Here is an 18,762-nt window from a genome sequence, read left to right on the forward strand (position 1 = left end):
TATAATTTTTTTTTATTTATTAAATAGTATTAGATTTAAATAGGGGATCAAAATGAGTTAAAAACTAAATTACATTTATAGTTTCGGCTAATGAATTTAAAATTTTTAATAATATTTTTTATCGATCCATAAATTTGGTAAGGGCATTTTTGATAATTATAATATTCTCCTTTTATTCTCACTTTTATATTATTATAGACAGGTAATAGCTTATTAATAAATGAAATCTTAACATATAACTAAACTGTGAATTATTGGATATTATAATTAAAAAAAGCTCTGAAAGAGAAATTATATAATAATTACAGGAATAAACAAGGTAGGAAATCACAAGCAAAGCAACCTTTTTTTGTTGGCGATTCCCCGACTATAGTATTACTATTACTAACTACTAAACAAAGGACATAATATTTGCTAGCTAACATTATAATATTTTGGGCAGAGATTTTGTACGTCTTGTCAAAGTAGCCGTTATAAGTAGCCGTTTGATGATTTAAAAGTTTGGTTTTAAAGTGGGGACACAAACCTTTAGCAAATCTGAACTTTTTTTTCTGTCTTTAAGCAACCCATGAAACAAATTCATGGATCATGCTTTATGACGTTATCAGTACAAATCATACTTATTTAAAAGGGGCAATGAGTCTGAAAATTCCTAAAATGCAAAGCAAATAAAAATAAATAGAGAGCTATGATAGAAACTATTATTAAGTTTTTATTTTTGACGACTTGCATACATTAACTGTCTTGAAAATTTATCAAAATGCGTTATTTTTGCCGTAGAGATGCTTTCAATTATTTCCACCCAAGATATTAAAATATGCACTGTATAAAGGTGTGGTTTACATTTGACATTTCCAAGACTTTTACATAACGACTAAAAACCCTCTTCTTCAAAGTAACATGTTTCAAACTCAATGGGATCTCAAAAAGTGATGCATTAGAACTGGTTGTTACATAAGGGAAGGAAGGATATTCAACACAGTAGAAAAATGATAGGTTCCCACACTTTTCTTAGCTGGAATTCTTAGGGATATTCAAACCACGGACAGCTTTGTCTTGTAATTGGAAACTCGTATCAGAGCCCATTCCCTGTTCAAGAAATCTTGGACACTCATAATTCATGGATGGTATCATATGCATTATTCATTAGATCCATCTGCTTCCAAATTTAATACGCTCAACGCCACGCCGTAGGCACAATAGATTTTCAAATCAATCTAAACATGCACAAAAATATACGACATTGAACTACTCGTTAAATTTTTGTCGCATTGTTGCTGTTCGATACAGTTCTCCAGCAGGCAAAACCTTCGTATGTCTGCAAAATAGTGCAGAGTTTCTTTACCGCTTATATTAGCATGAGAAGATAACTAGCACAACAAAATACGCAACCAAACAGTACAAAAACAATTAGATTCATATTCACAAACTATACACTGGAATTTCAACTAAGTTCAATGCCATGCCTATAAAATGTGGCATCAGCAATATTCACAAACTATACACTGGAATTTCAACTAAGGGTCGAATCCAATCATCTCCAATTGCATGGAGCGTTTATTAACAAGTGCAAAAGGACAATTACTACACTATGTAAACCTTCAGATAGGCCCACAATAACAGCAAAAAGTAATCAAGATGATATCCTGATTTTAATATATCTAGGATGACTGAATTTGTGAGCGGCTTACCATCTGATCAAATTGAGAGCATAGCATTTCAAGTTGTACAAATGGGGGAAGAATTACTCGTATGGGTAGAATCAAGAGCGAGGAGCCGCCATTTGCTGCTTCTTTATCCTTTCCCCTTGTTTTACCATACTGTACAAACACGGAACAAACAGTATCTGTCATCTCAATTTTCCAAACAGAATTTTTTCCATTCCTGACTCAATATAGTCATAAAAGGTCATCATATCAATCTATGGCATGGGAACTACATATCTGAAAGATGGTTTAACCAGCAATAAACTGGGATTTCAACGTAACTAAATAAATATTGCTGCAACATGCATATCCAACTCTAGAATTGGAGTTGATGCCAAAGACAAATAATTTGATGACAACACAGTTCCAGCATTGCATTATTTAAATAAATAAATAAATAAAAGGAAAGAAAAGAAAGAAGCAGCCATCGCAAATAATGGCAGGAAGAGAAGTAGATGATGCTACTGGAAGATGCAATAATTTCAATCACAACAAGAGCATGAACTAGCAGCATGCATAAACAGAGATAATCAATCACACAAATTACAAAATCTCACTTAATGAATTGCCTGATGCACCACATGCATTAAAAAATTTTACATAAAACTCTAAGCCTTGAATTAGTATAAAAATTTATAAGTCTTAAAGTCCCGAGTGAATTGAAGAAGCTAAGTTTCTTTATCTTGAATATGGAGTAATTTATAAAGCTTTACATGTATAAATGCAAGCCTCCATGCACATGTTAATGCATGAAATATCTGCAACAGTCTCAATGTTAGTTGTACAAGTAATTTAAGTAATTTTCAAGAGAATAAAAATTCACTTAAGTTCACTATCAATTCCTTTCTAAACCTAAGAACACATCTTGCTCCTGTTCATATCAAGAGGTTTTACTGGACCTTGGAGAAAAATTACCTACATCAGATTACCAAATTTGACTTTTGTGTGAATATGCTCAAAAAGCTCAATGTTAAGTTGTGTATGAAAATTCTAAAAGACCCAGGTCTGTAGATCCTGGGGGTCCATACAAGTATCACAAAGTAGATCACATAATAGAAAGCACTGTAACAAATGCTTCTATTATCAGTTTCATGCAAGCACTGAATCCAAATTCCAGGGAATGTTCAATTTAATCACTGTTTCTTTTATTGTGCAGGGTTGTGCACAATCACGTCCAACATCAGAAAATCTCAGCACCCCACATCACCTAAACCCACCCACGTAAAAGGAGAGGAAGCAAAGGATTTTTAAAATTGTCCTGCTAGCAGCACACATCATCTCTGGGCAAGTTTGTTAATTATAATTTCAAGCATAATTTAAGAACCTGATATCATGAGGTGTGATAAATATCCACTGACACCCTTGCGCCAATGCAAAGTCCACTAAAGTGTCTAAGCTAATTTTCCGGCTAACCGCATCCTGGACATCCACACAAGCAAGAAACATAGTTATCACAAGTTGCATCCTAACAGAGATCATTCCACATTTTGAAAAGGGATATATAGCTCAATCCTTCAGATATTATCTGAATATATCACTTAAGAATTTCACATCCAGCCATGGAGAATTCAAAGAATAGCTACAACTTAGCAACTCCTCAATGCACATTCAAAGAGTTGCACTTACCATAAATACATCAAACTCATCCATTGCTCGGAATGGGGCTTCTGTCATCTCATGAAGAGCTAATGCAAAGCACAATGTTGAAAAAGAACGCTCACCGCCTAAATAACAAGCAATTATAGAATATCATGACTTTGAGAATTGCTAAAATATCCAAGACAAAGTTGAGCAATTACATTTAAAATATGTGCAGTTACTTAATGATTAGGCAAATGAAATGCAATTTCTTTCTAAAATTCACATAATCAATGAAATCTGTCTATTTAGCTATTATCTTATCTTAAACTTCTAATAGTATAAACAGATATGGAAGCTACAAGTAGAGGGGCAAGTAGAGGGGAGCAAACCTGAAAGACCTCTGGTGTCACGAACAGAGCTGCTTGATGCATCTTGGGGCATCTTTACCTAACCGAGAAAAAGATATAGCATAAGATGAAAAGCAAGAGATTAACATAAGTAGGCACCCATGAATAGAAGAAATTGCTTACCTCTACTTTAAGGGTTTTTTCTTCATAACTAACTTTGATGTTACCACTGATCCCTTTCTTTCCTAAATGACCATTAAAACTAATTGCAAAAATTGCATGGTTAAGAAAAGAGCAGTACAAGATAATTAACAAAATACTTTGGATTGATACAAAGAAAACAAACCACTCAGAGTTACAGATAAAAAGTGGTCTAGTTTGGGGGAAGGGAAAGCAATTCATACTTCCAAGTCAACTGACGCTTTAGAAGAGTACTGTTCCTCTGAAACTTGTTCCATCGCAGATCTAGGGCTTCCTGACAAGCCTGCAGTTCAAAATTTGAGGAAGAAGAAGAGTCAAAAGACTGCAAAAAAAGTGAATAAGTTGGTCCCCAAAATTCAATTTCAGCATTAAAAAAACATCATACTAATGATAACGAATGAGAAACAAAAGGAATCATTGGTATCGAGCACCCTTGCACCTGGCCTAAAGGAAAACAAGAAAACAAGCAGAATATTCACAGCATAAAAACTTGTATATAGCATCCACAACTTAGAAGTGCTTCCTCCATGTGCCCTTAATTTTTTTCCATAGATTTTGAATATAAGGAACAATAAATTTTCCTTCTTCAAATCAAGTGCATAGAAGTTTAGAAAAGGGGCATCGCCTTTTATAAAAGGAATATAGCTCCAAAAAGATAACACAATTTTACAAGGATAAAAAAAGTTAGGTAACAGCATAAAACATGCATATGAAGACGCATTTCAGTGACATCCACCCTCAGAAAAATTAAACCCTTACCTTAAAAAATTTGAGATATAACGGTCTAGCCTATTTAGATTTGAGAAATATAGCTTACCTTCAACTTTTCTCGAAACCCTTGATATGTTTGTTGTTTTTTTAAGATTTTACGTTGCTTTTTCTGGTACAAAATTCTAAGATCATCGATAGAGTCAGAATACCTGCCACAATAAAATATAAAATAAAAAAATACAAAACAAGCTTATAAATTAAAATATATCATTGAGGATTGTTCAAGTGATAAATGGAGACAGCTCATGTTTATACCGCTGGCTCTCATGCTGAAGCCTCTGGTTCAATCTTTTTAATTGGGCGCTGAGTTGCTCTGGGCTGCTCCCATCCCAACCTCCTAAAGCTTCAATATCACTCTCAGGACATATAATTGAAGCTTTTCTACAACTCTCCTACAGTTCAACAAAACATTAAGAAAAGTCTGGCTTGACACAATAGCAATGAGTTCCAGTTAAATTTTTAACAGTGCCATGGGAAAACAAGAAATGGAGAAAATAGGGAAGCAAAACCAACTTTAATACTAACATCTAAAGTTTTCCAGTTGTGGATAATATTGGAACATTGCTTTAGCTTAAAAAACACCATACTGAGAACATGTAAAAAATAGAATAGACAATTATATAATTGATGTCTAAAATTTTCTTATTTTTAAGTTTAGTGTTTAAACTTTACTCTTATCAATTGTCTAAATGAACCAACTTTTTCCAATTAGGTGGATTTGACCTAAATGTTTCATGAAAAAATAAAAATATACAAGTTTACTCGATAAATGATATCACACTTAACAGGTTTTAACCAAAGTAAACTGAAAACCGAACTTCTTATGAGCAAGCCAACCAAACTGAACAGTATTGGTTCGATCGGTCATTTTGCTCACCCTAATTTAAACAATGAAGTTGAGTATGTCCACTAATTCTATCAAATGATTGAATGACTTGATTTCACTATTATTCAACCTTAATCTACTTTATTGTCATGGTATCCCGTGGTGGGAATGATAATACCTTATATCCCTCTTGACTATAACCTCCTTTCTGCAGAAACCAGCCTTAAACAGCTGTAGTTGTGTAGATAACAATGTCAGAACTTACGCCTGCAATTACTGAATGACCTGACATAATTTCCAGCTTATGCAAAACAGCTTGAAAATCTATGTTTTCTTTTCTCCCGTTAAGTTTTGCAATTTGCAGCAAGATAGGGTTATTGACTGCTGTGTAAGAAATAAGACCCTTAAGACGTTACCTTAGGAACAAGAAAGTAAAAGTGGGAAGGTAGGAAAATATGATCTTAAGATTTCCTGAAAGCTGCATCTAAGCCATTGTAATGGTAGCTTTATACTGCATAACAAAGGCTTCAAAATCCTGCTTAACCCTACTTGGATCCTTTGTTCCCAAATATGGTGTTGGCCCAATTCTTAATAAAGGGAAAATAAAGCCTATATTGAAGTCCACTAAGCTAACATAACTTAGAAGTCATATGTTGGAGAAGCATTGAAGCCTTCTATACCTTGCTCATGGCACAATTGTATTTGACCAGAATTTCATATCGGAAGATCAAAATAAACTATTTTACTTTATTTCTCTATTTCGTTCATTTTTTTAGATTGTTACATTTCTTTATGTCAGCAGTCAACTCAAATAGTTGTTTTTCAGATCCGGCGAAGTTTTGGTAGGGGCATTATCAGTTCTGTCAATTTGATGTTTCAGGTTACCTTTCACTTCAGTTTGCATTGAAAGACTATTTTTTTTTTTTTTTGGTGACTCTTTCTGCGTTGCTGGAAGGGTGTTTAGTTTTTATTAATAATGGATCTAGAACCTACAGATTCTAAAACTACTATTACTGAATTGATCCCAGCAATGAATAAAATCACAGAACATAAATTGAAGGGAACTAATTATTTAGATTGGAGTAAGACAATTCGAATTTATTTGCAGAAGTGTTGAAATAGATGATCATCTAATTGATGATCCACCAACTGGTGACACTAGACAACGTTGGCTCAGGGAAGATGCTAAGTTATTTCTACTGATTCGTAATTCTATTGACAGTGAAGTGGTTGGGTTAATCAATCATTGTGAGCTTGTTAAAGAATTAATGGAATATCTTGAATTCTTGTACTCGAGAAAAGGTAATCTATCTCGTATGTATGAGGTCTGCAAAGGATTTTAAAGGGCCGACCAGCAAGATAAGCCCCTGACAGCTTATTTCATGGAATTTAAGAAGATTTACGAGGAATTTAATATTTTATTGCCTTTTAGTCTCGATTTTAAGGTTCAACAGGCGCAGCAAGAACAAATGACTATGATGAATTTTCTTGCAGGTCTTGCTCCGGTTTTTGAAACTGCCAAATCACAAGTTCTTTCAGGCAGTGATATTACCTCTCAACTTTCGCTATATTGCTACGTACTGAAAGTTCTCATACGCCTTCCCCTCCTGATAACAATGCCCTTGTGAGGTAGCTAGGCAACCAGGAAACAAAGGAACAAGAGGAAATAACCGTAGTAATGGACCAATCACTCGGGAGGCAAGCATTCTTATCTGCCATTATTGCCATGAACCTGGTCACACTAAACGATATTACAAGAAACTGATAAATAAGGCACCAAGGGTAAATATGACAACTCAAGATTATGCAGTTACTTCTTCTGATAACAATGTAACAATTTCTACTACGGAGTTTGCTAAGCTCTCTAGATACCGGCCTTCTAATTCGACTGATTCCTCAATTACTGCTGCTGCCAATTCCAGTGCTCCTCCTTCATGTCTTATGTCTACCTCATCAGAGTGGATCATTGATTCTGGTTGCACCGATTACATGACAGGTAACCCTAGTCTCTTATCCTCATTCAAAGAACCTGAACAATTTAATCGTCATGTTACTAGTTGATGGGTCCACATTTCCTGTCAAGTGTATTGGCACCGCCAATCCCATTCCATCTCTTCCATTGTCTTCTGTTTTTTGTTTGACTCGTTTTTTGTTTAATCTACTGTCTCTTAGCAAAATTACTCGTATGCTGAATTGTTATGTCAAATTTTATCTTACATATTGTGTGTTTCAGGATCTTTTGACGAAGCGGATTATTAGTAGAGGACTCATGTCTGGTGGCCTTTATCTTCTGGATGAACACGTTTCATTATCTCTAGCTTGTGCTGGTGCTCTATCTCCTCTTGAGATTCATTGTCATTTGGGTCATCCTTCATTGTCTACTTTAAAGAAGTTGTATCCGCAATTTCAGTCTTTGTCAATTTTAGAATGTGAATCTTGTCAATTTGCCAAACATCATCGCTTACCTTTAGTTCCTCGAGTCAATAAACAGGTTTCATCGCCTTTTGAGTTAGTTCATTCTGATGTTTGGGGTCCATGTCCTGTTATTTCTAAAACTGGCTTTCGGTATTTTGTAACTTTTGTGGGTGATTATTCTCGTGTTACTTGGTTATTTTTAATGAAAACCCGTTCTGAGATATTCTCTATTTTCTGTTCCTTTGGTGCCGAAAGTAAAACTCAATTTAATACCTTTGTTCGCATATTGCACAGTGATAATGCTGAAGAAAACCTATCTAATTCCATCCAATCTTATATGTCACAGAATGGTATTCTCCATTAAACATCTTGTGTTGATACTCCTTCTCAAAATGGGGTTTGCAAAAAGAAAAAAAATCGACACCTTCTTGAGGTTGTTAGGGCACCTCTATTCTAAATGAAGGTCCCTAAACATTTTTGGGCTGATGCTGTCTCTACTGCATGTTTTTTGATTAAGCGCATGCCTTTTTCTGTGCTTAATGGTGCAATTCCTTATAATGTCTTGTTTCCTTCTAAGCTTCTATTCCCGATTGAACCTCGTATTTTTGGTTGTACTTGTTTTGTTCATGATGTTCGTCCACAGGTTTCCAAATTAGATCCAAAGTCCCTTCGTTGTGTTTTCCTTGGGTATTCTCGACATCGAAAAGGGTATCATTGTTTCTCTCCCGATCTTGACCGTTATCTTATTTCTGCATGTCACATTTTTTAAGAATACTCCATTTTTTCCTTCTTCTATATATAAGAGTGAGGGGGAGGACGATAAGCTTTGAGTCTATGCTGTCCAGCAATTTCATAACTCTCCTGCTCCTGCTCCTATTCCTGAACTTGCATCCTCCTGCTCCAGTGTCTACTGCTCCTATTCCCGCTCCTGCTCCAACATCTGCTCGCCCTCGTTTTGCATAGGTTTATTCCAGGAGACCAAAAACTCTTGACTCACTTTCTTCACCTGCCGCTTCAATAGAAGATCTGGTTCACTCCACTCAACCTGAGCATGTGTCACCCACTCCCTAGTCAGACCTTGACCTTCCCATTGCTCTTTGAAAAGGTAAACGCAAGTGTACCTATCCTATTTCCTCTTTTGTCAATTATGATCATATTTCTTCTTCATCTCGTTGTTTTGTAAGTAACCTAGACTTTGTCTCTATCCCTAAAACTGTTGTCCATGCTTTGTCCCATCCTGGTTGGTGTGTAGCAATGAAAGAGGAGATGGCTGCCTTAGATACTAATGGTACTTGGGATCTTGTGCCTCTCCCAGCAAGTAAGAAAGCTATTGGTTGTAAGTGGGTTTTCACCGTTAAAGTGAATCCCGATGGGTCTGTTGCTCGTCTCAAGGCTCGATTAGTTGTAAAGGGCCATTCTCAGATTTATGGCCTTGATTATTCTGATACTTTTTCTCCTGTCGCCAAATTGTCTTCTGTTCGTTTATTTATTTCTTGAGCAGCTACTTTTGATCAGCCTTTACATCAGCTGGACATTAAGAATGCCTTTCTTCATGGGGATCTTCAGGAAGAAGTTTACATGGAGCAACCACCAGGCTTTGTTGCTCAGGGAGAGTCGGGTAAAGTGTGTAAACTTCGAAAATCTCTAAATGGACCTCGGGTTAACTATCGTTGTAACAAGTTGGGCATGATTGATATCTATGCTCCAACTTGAGGGGAAGTGTTAAGGATTAGTTGTAAATAGAATTCTATTAGGAGTTAGATTCCTAATAGGTTTATAGTCTAAATTCAGGTTAGTTCGGCTCGGTTTCTTAAATGAAATCTGTTCTGACAGCAACTTCGGTTTGATTCGATTTTGCTTCTAAAATTTCGGATTTCCTTTTCCGTCCCAGTTCTTAAACTGAACCGACTGTTTGTTCGTCCCTAGATTAATCTTAAAAACCTAAGGAATCATTTCTATTGGAGAGTTTTTCAGTTTTCCACAAATGCATCTCAGACAAGCTAACCTTTGTTAAACTTACACATGAAACATCACAACTGATGTTGGAATAAGATATAAAGACATGTTGACGAAGTAGCTGTCAGCAAATTATTCCAGCCTGCTGCTACATATACAGATAGCATAAAAATGTACCTTCCGGGTCTCTTCAAGCTCTCGATAATGTGCCTCTGCTGCTTGGATATCAGGAAGGACCTTGTTAGTCATTATACCTTCATAATGAGTCTTCTCCTGGAAAAAAAAAAAAAAAAAAAAAGGAATTGAAAACAAGCTTGCAGAAACAACAATTTAAAACGAATTGCAGTAAACCATTAAGGACAGGAGACAAGGATAAGTATAGATGACCGCTTCTGCAGACTGTAGATCTTTTTCTATCTTCATAAGCTCAGCCTCTGCTTTGTCAAAGGCATCAAGTTCTTCTTTAGCTGACTCTACATTTTTGGCCCCAATAATGAATAAAGTGAATGCATAAGTGGAGATACATTGGACAAAATCAAAAACCATAAACAGTCAGCAGTGTACCGCATAAATTCTCAAATGATAATCCCAGGTCCCTAGCCTTAGCTTCAGCTTCATCCCTTCTAACTCGAAATATCTCCAGAGCAATTTCTTTTTCTTGTATGTCCTCTTGGAGTTTCTGGAAAACATCAACAAAGGAAATTTACACGGAGAACGAACAAGTACTTCATATTGAATAGACCAATTGCAAATCTAGGTAAACCCCCAAAGAAGGAAAAAAAAAAAAAAAAAAAAAAAAAACAATAGTAACAGGAACAAACTGAAATTTCTTGATGAAGCTCATCAACAGTTGAGACAGCTGGTGTACTACTTTCAGAAGCATATGACTTCTTCAAATCTTGTAGTGCTAGTTTCTTGGATGCCAGATCCCGCTCAGCACTTGAGCATCTCCGCTACACCAAACAAAGAAAATTGTATTTATACATATAAGCAAGCACAAGCATGCATATATTATATAAAAAAATGAATCCCACATAAGTTGGCTTTTTAGTTGGGAGTGGGGGAATGTTACTGGTAGATGACACCAGAATCAAGACCAGGAAACACTCTTAGCCTGAAGTGAAACATGCACTAGACTAGTCCATTGACAGCTTGAGTCAGACCATAGCATTTTCTAGAAAATGCACACGTATAAAGAGCAATATGAAGAAAAGAACATGTTGAAATACAACATTGTCAAACTGAAAGTATTAAGCAGATCAAAATTTTAAAATAATTTCAAAAGGCTAATAAACATTGTATTGTTGTTATTACCTTCACATTATTTAGACCATTTTGAAGATCCTGAAGATTTGCCTCAGTTTCCCGTTTCCTTTTCCTGCATTCTTCAGCTTCCTTTTGAAAATTTGATGCACGTTGTTCAAGATCCTTAATGTGATTATCATAAGAGCTACATAGACGGCCAGTTCTAAGCTTCTTATTTGGAGGAAGCACTGTCTGAACTGAACCCCGGGAAAACCTAAGGAGGAATTAGTAATAAGTACTTGTAAAAGTGGCAACTATGTTACCAAACTAAGTGATAGAGTCCATAGGGTACAGAAACTGCATCATAGAACTACAACCTACAAGACCAGAACAAACATGCATGATAAACTGATATTAATATTAAGGGCTATAACTTTGGGTATGATATCCAGATAGTAGCTGCTATAACTTCAAATAAGTACTTCCTAAACCATTCCATGCATCTTTGGTGAACCAAAATAGTGTCTAATGGTATGAGATGCAATAAATTTTCAATTGATTATTCTACTAAATCTTTGTTTCACTATATTCCATTACATTTTTTCAAACATAGTCTTTATGGAGCATTCTTGGTAGAATATAATGTAAAACATGCTCTTACAGCATGTGTGTAGAACATATAGTAACCGCTCACATTTTATATCCATCTAAGGTGAAAACCTCCTTCAGATTTGGGATCTTTCTGTCAAAAGCAACAGCCCGACCTGCGTCATAATCTTCTACAAGCACTTGCCTCTCAGCACTACCCTGGAAATACAAGTAAAGTGCTACCAATTTTAGAGGGCACCTACAAAACGCATAAATCACAGCGAGAAAAAAAAATAAAGCTATACAAAGTTAAACGAGAGAGAATCAATGATGAAGCCGACAAATTACCATATCCACCAAGACATTCAATACAATATGATTTTCAGAATGTAGAACAGAAAGTGTAGTAGGTTTATTTGTCCTGGGAAGCATGTCAGGTGGTATGGCCAACCTACAGAGGAAAATAAACCCAATAGGATAAAGGAGGTCAAACGATAAAAGCAGGATAAACAACCACCTAGGTCTGGTAAGCAAACAATATAAGTAGTCAGCAATCTACCTTGGTCGTGAGAAGTCATATATGATAATTTGAAGGTTATCATATCTTACTTCTCTAGCACAACTTCTTAGAAGTCGAGAATCATTATGACTTGTTACAATAAAAGCATTGAGCAACCTTCCAATGGCATTTTCAACAGCAAGAGCCCATGCATCACCATCAACCAATGTCTGCAGTGCCAAAATGAAGATGTATTAGCAAATGGCTGGAAGAATCCACAGTAGTTAATGTTGCTTAAAAAAATAACTTTCGGACATATAATTAAGACATCGTCACTTGTAATGATCAATAACAGGTCTTCACCCCATAATGCAAACTGCATTGAATCAAAAGAGCATATGAACTCAACTAAACCTGAACTAAAAGGCAGTTGGGATCAATAACATTAACAATTATCCAAGTCCTAATTTATGTACTTGACACCAGTCATAAACTAGCATGCATATACATTGTTGTTATTGCTTACCAGGTGGACACCAATTGGACCTATAGGCGGTCTGTCAAATTGTTGGTGATATCTTTCAATAACTTGCAGAAGATGAATCACTCTCTGTCCCCCAAAGGCCGTCACCTGTCAAGGAAACCTGATCTAAGTTAATTATATTGCTATAATCAACTTCAAGTTTCAAACAGAAATTGCATTGGCATATGGATCCAGACACTCAACAAGAAACAAACATTTGAAAAAAAACTAAAAAGCACACAACTTGTATAAACCTAAAAAAATAATTTTATTACGATGCACAACTATCTCCATGCAAGATATAAATAGTTGCACGAACCTTGTTGGCTTTGTGTTGCCGAAGCTGGCGAATGCTTGTATTGGTATCATGACGCTTCTTTTCATAATTATCTATCTATACAACCAAAAACTTAAATACTAATACTTCTGCAATGTGAAAAAGAGGCTTGAAAAGATAAAGAATATTGCAAGAATCAGCAACATGTTTCAGATGATCAAGTCATTTAATTTTTCAAGCATCTCTGTACCTCTTCATTTATTTTTCTGATTTCATTCATTCCCTTGGATACGGTTTCTGATAACTCACGTTCATCTTCCTTCAACCTGAATTATAATTTGATTAAGCAGCCAGTAAAATATAACCAGAGAAAAAGGTGAAATATGAGCACATAACATGATAAGGTAAACAAAAGACTAACCTTTGTAATGTGGCACTAGCAGCATCAACCATACATTGTAGTTCTTTTATCCTTTCCTCTATTTCAGATTCTTCAGCCTGGAGGAAAACCAGAAGTAAGAGGCATAAAACTCTTATCATCACAGACATATCCCTACATGTCATCATACCGATATCTTCCTTAGCACTTTAACCTCTTTGAGGTACATGGTCTAAAACCATCACCTCCATCAGAATGATCTAGAAACTACAATCAAGCAAAAGAATGGGACAGCTGATTTCACCATCTAAGAGATTAATACTGGGTTAGCAGCTAGATCCATTATTAATTGCAAATCAATCAGATATGATACAGAATTTTACCTTTGGACTTGAACAAGGCTCATTAAGAAGGTTGCAACTCTTTACTTCTCTTCTTGGATTTTGAAATGAGAACTTTGTGTCCTCAACATTTGCAATTACAACTATATTCACTTGGCACCACAGCATTGAGGTTGACTTGAAATTACATACCACATCACACCTCCATTAGACTCCTAAATTCATTCCATCACATCTATCCAGATTTTTGTTCTAAATATCTTTAACACTAGATGTGCCGTATCCTTCCTAGGAAATGTCATGCATCTCCTACTGCTACGAACTATCTTAGTTGTCCTATGTCATATCTGTTAATTAACATCACCTTATTTGGAATCAATATATTGTTCATTTATGATCAAGGATCATTTCACCATCCCTCTGATATGAGAACACTTTTCCACTATGATTCTCTTCAATCATCCACTCTCCAATTCTATCCCTAGAAAATCTTAATTCATCTTTCATGGTGTGAAATACCATCTACTATTCCCTTACTTAACATTCTCTCATTCAGATCCATTGTAACTCCTGACTCATTTGGCATCAGTATTCACACCATCCCATTGATGCAACCAACCAACATTGTAAGACTTACCCTTAACTAATGTGATAATATCCCGTGGAAAAAGCATGGGTATTAGAGGAATTTCACCTCATAAAAACATAGGTCTAAATGAACAACTATTTAGTAAAAGTAATTCGAGTGAACAACTATTTAATTTTTCATTCTTACAATGTAGGCAAGTATTTTCCCAAGCAACCTACCAGCTTTTCAATGTCCTCGCCTACCATGTTATTTAAAATGCCTAAGATTGTGCATTCCTCTTCACACCACATTCAATTTGTTATCTCATGTATATCATAATATGCAGCATGATATCTTCCTCCAAAATTTGAAGAACCCCACTAACTATATTTATTAATCTATCTACATAATTACGCATACTGTCATAAATCAAATCATATCAGTAGCACAAATAGCACCTAGTGCAGAAGTGAACATGAAAAAAGCAGGTAAGACTCTAAAGCAGAGGAATGAATGAATAGCATTTTAGGAGTCCCAAAAGTCACTCACACAACATATGATGGCAAAATGATTTCACTTGCATTTCTTCTCTTTCACAGACAAGGCACAGTTAAAGCAAAAACATAATAAAATTACAGAAACTGAATTCAGAATTTTGTGTATTGTGCTTTAGCATTATAACAATAAAAGCACCATGATTCATGACAAATTACATTTGAAGAAAAAAGCATTATTATTTAAATATTTCTGCAAAGGGATCTAATTTCAAAAGCATAAAATAAGGAAATCTTCATAATCATAACAAACAATGAAGACACCGAAAAAAAAAAAAGGCAAGACAGTTATAGCAATTAAATAAAGCAATCATCTCAGTTGAAATCAAACATAAGAACCTGTGTGTTTCTAAAATGTTGCTCCTGAGTATCATGGACTTCTTGTTGAAGAGACTGTGCACGTTTTAGCAATTTCTGAATGTGGTTGGCTGCACGACCATGCTTTTCTTCTAACTCAAGCTTCTCTTTTGTTGCCTAGAAAAATAGTCTTTGCATCAATAGGGTATCAAAAATGAATGAAATGCAAACAAATGAAGGAAAAACTGTTAGAGCACACACATAAAAGTACCGAGGCTTGAAAAATAATAGTGTAGAATATGCAATAGGGTCTACCAATTCTTTTAACACTTGAAAGAGTGAAATATCTCCTAGCATTTGCCAAATATGCCTAGTCTAGTGTAATTCCAAATATATATATATATATAGAGAGAGAGAGAGAGATACACACACACTTAAAAGCATCTACACAACAGAAGACAGGGAACAGAAAAAAAAAAAAAAGTTATGCATCTGCTGCAATTTTATGTTAGCAGCCAGTCAATTTCCTTAGAAAGAAATAATACAACCAAGTTCAAACATACCAAGGAAATAGAATTCTGCAATTCATCCTGTTTTCTCCTCACTTCTGATGTTTTTTGCATCATGAGTGCAATTTGGGCCTTCTTCTTTGTAAAGTGGTCCCTCAGCGACTCCACCTTACCCTGCAAAAAAAAAAAAAAATTGATATGCTTTAACTAGAGCTCATAAAGTCGTTTTTTATAAGATCTTTATTAAAAATAAATGGGTGATTAACAAAGACATCATTTGCACAGCCTGTTAACGGTAGGAGAGAAAATCTAATGTGCACTGGACTTGTCATATTGAAAAGGCAGACTTATAGTTTTTAGCGTCAAGAATTTTACTCACTTGTTCCCAGTCAATTTTAGCTTGGCAAGTGGGCATACGTTCTTTAAGCTTTCCAATCTTCACACTTTGTTCTTCAAGTTGCTTGTCTACATAATAAACCCATGACCATGCAAGCTTCTTCTTTAATTGTTGTGCCTGCTGAGATATTTCTTCTATATGCTCCATGTTTTTTATTTTCACTTGCAATTCAGCAATTTCTTTCTCTATGGGTTTTATTGTAGCCTCCAATTCATCAACAAGTGCATTTGCAGACCTTAAATGTTCGTAAATACTTTGTAAAAGATCATTAACTTGCTGAAGGAGAGTTGCCTTGAAAAAAAACTGAAAAACGAAGTGTCAATCAAAAACCCACAAAGTTCTCTTCACATTCTATATGCACAAAACAAGAAATTACTTTGAATTTATCTTTGTCATTCCCAGAATGTAAGAACTCTCTGCTTTTGTCTTGACTCATGATTACACAAGGATTCTCAACATCAATCTGCAGAATATTAGTAGAAGGAATTAAAGATCCAACATAAAGAATAACTTTTAATTTTTAAAAAGAACTGCAAGAAAAAAGGACATCAAAGTAGGGACTGGTAAAAAAATTTTCATTTCATTGAACGGCATCTTAACTTCGTATGCTAATCAAGAGACAGAATAAAAAGGGGAGAAAGTAAGAACGTTATAGCAATTTCCATCTGTGATATGCATAGTTTTAGCTGAATCAAATAGTAATCCAGCTTCAGATAGCAATAGGTTCTGCTGGTTTCAGATGATTTTAGAACATTAATTTGACCATTAACAAGAATGTGTGGCCTTAATAAGCAAAGTTTACCATTCAAGGGAATTAAAAAAAAAAATAAAAAAAAAGACTGAAAACAGACCTAGGAAAGGCAATATGCAATATTAAGCAAAATCTGCATTGGACACTTTTACGGTCCAGTTTTTAAGAAAAACCAATAGACAACTCCAATTGCACTCACATTAAAATGTTCAATGAGCTCCCGAAGTTCCTCTTTCCGACTAGCAACTTTTTTTCCTGTCAAATAAATTCAAATAAAAGAACAAATGAATACAGCATATTTCACCAATCATAATGCATTACAACACAACCAAAGCAAAGAGCTAATCTGGTGAGATTTTTTTTTTTTTTTTTCATGTCCCTGGATTGAACTCAGAGGACAACTGGCACCAAAGTGACAGCATTGATTTGAAATCATCCATCAACCTGAAATAGGATAAAGATTTTTTTCACATGAAGAATATAATATTGATTACTCGTGTAGGCAGAAACTCTAGCGGGAAAATTTTCTGTTTTAGACAGCTTTCAAATTCATTATTGAAACTAATAGCGAAATTCAGGCACCTAAAGGATATTCAACTTGAAATCAATAAGTGATGAGCCTTTTACATGCTTAACCATCTATGGGTTCCCTGTTCGGCAAAAATTTTATTGTTCAGAAGATACAAAGAATGGAAACAACATAAGCACATCCAAATGAATCCAAATAACATCCTTCCCATGCAAGATAATTATGTATTTGTTTAAAGGGTCTTCATAGCATTTAATTGATCAAAAGCATGATAGCTCTCTGTCTAATGCCATCTAAAACAGACTTTGAACTTTCTTGCCATTACATGTCTTACAAAGATCTCAAAGGCGTTCAAGGATTTGAAATGAAATAAAAATATTTATTAGCAGAAAATTATTTAGACCTTGGAAATCTTTTAAGACTGTGGAACTTGTTGATTGATTAATCCTGCGTTCTATAGTTATGGCATCACCATAGATATCTGGCTTAAACGCGTCCTCCCCTTGATTTTTCACTACCACTTCAACAACAGCATAGCTGCATAGAAACAATGTCAGGCAACTGTGAGTGGATAGAATAATCTAATTTCTTGAAAAATGACTACGTCGGGGAAAAGTTTGAAGATGCATTGCTGAAAAGTGAAAACCAAGAAATGTCATCCAGAATTCATGACAAGATAAAAGAACAAACGTCACATCCAATTTCAAACTTCCACAGTTCTCCATACCATTTATGTAATGTAACTTATAATATATAAAGCAGGCGTGCGACACATTCCTATAACAGTTTTAAAACATGCGACGCTCTAACCTCAGGAGAAAATTCATAAAAAGATAAGAATAGATACCTGCAACCAGTTTTGATAAAATCCTTCAAGGTAGCTGCCCGCTGAGTCCCTTTGGCTCGGCTTCCAAATGCAATACATAAAGCAGTCAATATTGCACTTTTGCCGCCTGCAAACACCAAAACCACAATCTATCCATAACTTCATAATTACACCACCAAGTAAAAATTAAGAAAACCCAGAAAAATGAAAATAAAAAATACAATTACAATTTTTAACCAATTTAATCAAACGTTTCACTTCTGTGTATAAACAAAAGAACAATTAAGTAGAAAAAGTAGAAAGAACGTACTTCCATTTTGACCGGTAATGAAATTGACCCAAGGGCAGAGCTCGATTTGGAGGTTGCTGTGACACATGAAGTTCTCTAATCGGATCCGCATAACGGTACCTGCCCTGGACCGTGAAGTACTAGGGTTGTAATCGGCGAAAACCCTAGAATCGCCCATGGCGCAGGTCTACGGTATTTTTCTTCCTTGCGAACCCTAGAAAATGAAGAGAAGGTGAGACTGAGAAGTGATCTTTTTCAGAATGGCAAGCAGTACACTGAGACTACAACCAGAAGTCCGAAGTAGAAGGCGCGGCTGCGTCCGTATCTATTATGGCGGGAAACAACACTGTAAAATTGCGATCACGTTGGTTTTGCAATTAAGTATGG

At 35.3% G+C, this 18,762-nt stretch overlaps 1 protein-coding gene across 7 annotated transcripts; it reads right to left on the bottom strand.

The window, feature by feature from the left end:
• Nucleotides 1-669: 669 nt before the first annotated feature.
• Nucleotides 670-18,733, bottom strand: LOC105648623 (structural maintenance of chromosomes protein 6B). Of its 7 annotated transcripts, none has more exons than XR_005177134.2 (29): nucleotides 18,397-18,732; nucleotides 18,108-18,213; nucleotides 17,664-17,797; nucleotides 16,931-16,986; nucleotides 16,357-16,443; nucleotides 15,963-16,283; nucleotides 15,638-15,757; nucleotides 15,117-15,251; nucleotides 13,357-13,433; nucleotides 13,186-13,261; nucleotides 12,978-13,052; nucleotides 12,662-12,766; nucleotides 12,196-12,365; nucleotides 11,985-12,087; nucleotides 11,743-11,855; nucleotides 11,118-11,322; nucleotides 10,625-10,756; nucleotides 10,368-10,482; nucleotides 10,191-10,276; nucleotides 9,981-10,076; nucleotides 4,862-4,998; nucleotides 4,653-4,755; nucleotides 4,039-4,118; nucleotides 3,818-3,896; nucleotides 3,677-3,734; nucleotides 3,333-3,430; nucleotides 3,031-3,125; nucleotides 1,692-1,820; nucleotides 670-1,318 (listed from the first exon to the last, which is right to left on the bottom strand). XR_005177134.2 is itself a non-coding variant. In XM_089726931.1 (29 exons), exons 2-29 carry the CDS (start codon nucleotides 18,551-18,553, stop codon nucleotides 1,256-1,258), a joined length of 3,237 nt encoding a protein of 1,078 aa, XP_089583057.1. In that variant the 5' UTR covers nucleotides 18,554-18,589; nucleotides 18,664-18,727; the 3' UTR covers nucleotides 670-1,255. The 7 variants fall into 7 exon arrangements, 5 of the variants coding, with proteins under 5 accessions (XP_089583057.1, XP_089583056.1, XP_089583058.1 ...); XR_016322974.1 differs by having other exon boundaries at nucleotides 670-1,339; XM_089726931.1 differs by lacking the exon at nucleotides 3,031-3,125 and having other exon boundaries at nucleotides 670-1,339; nucleotides 18,397-18,589; nucleotides 18,664-18,727.
• Nucleotides 18,734-18,762: the final 29 nt, after the last annotated feature.

Source organism: Jatropha curcas, chromosome 10, assembly GCF_041381405.1.
Source record: "Jatropha curcas cultivar XTBG-Jc1 chromosome 10, XTBG_Jcur_1.0, whole genome shotgun sequence".
Classification (NCBI taxonomy): domain Eukaryota; kingdom Viridiplantae; phylum Streptophyta; class Magnoliopsida; order Malpighiales; family Euphorbiaceae; genus Jatropha; species Jatropha curcas.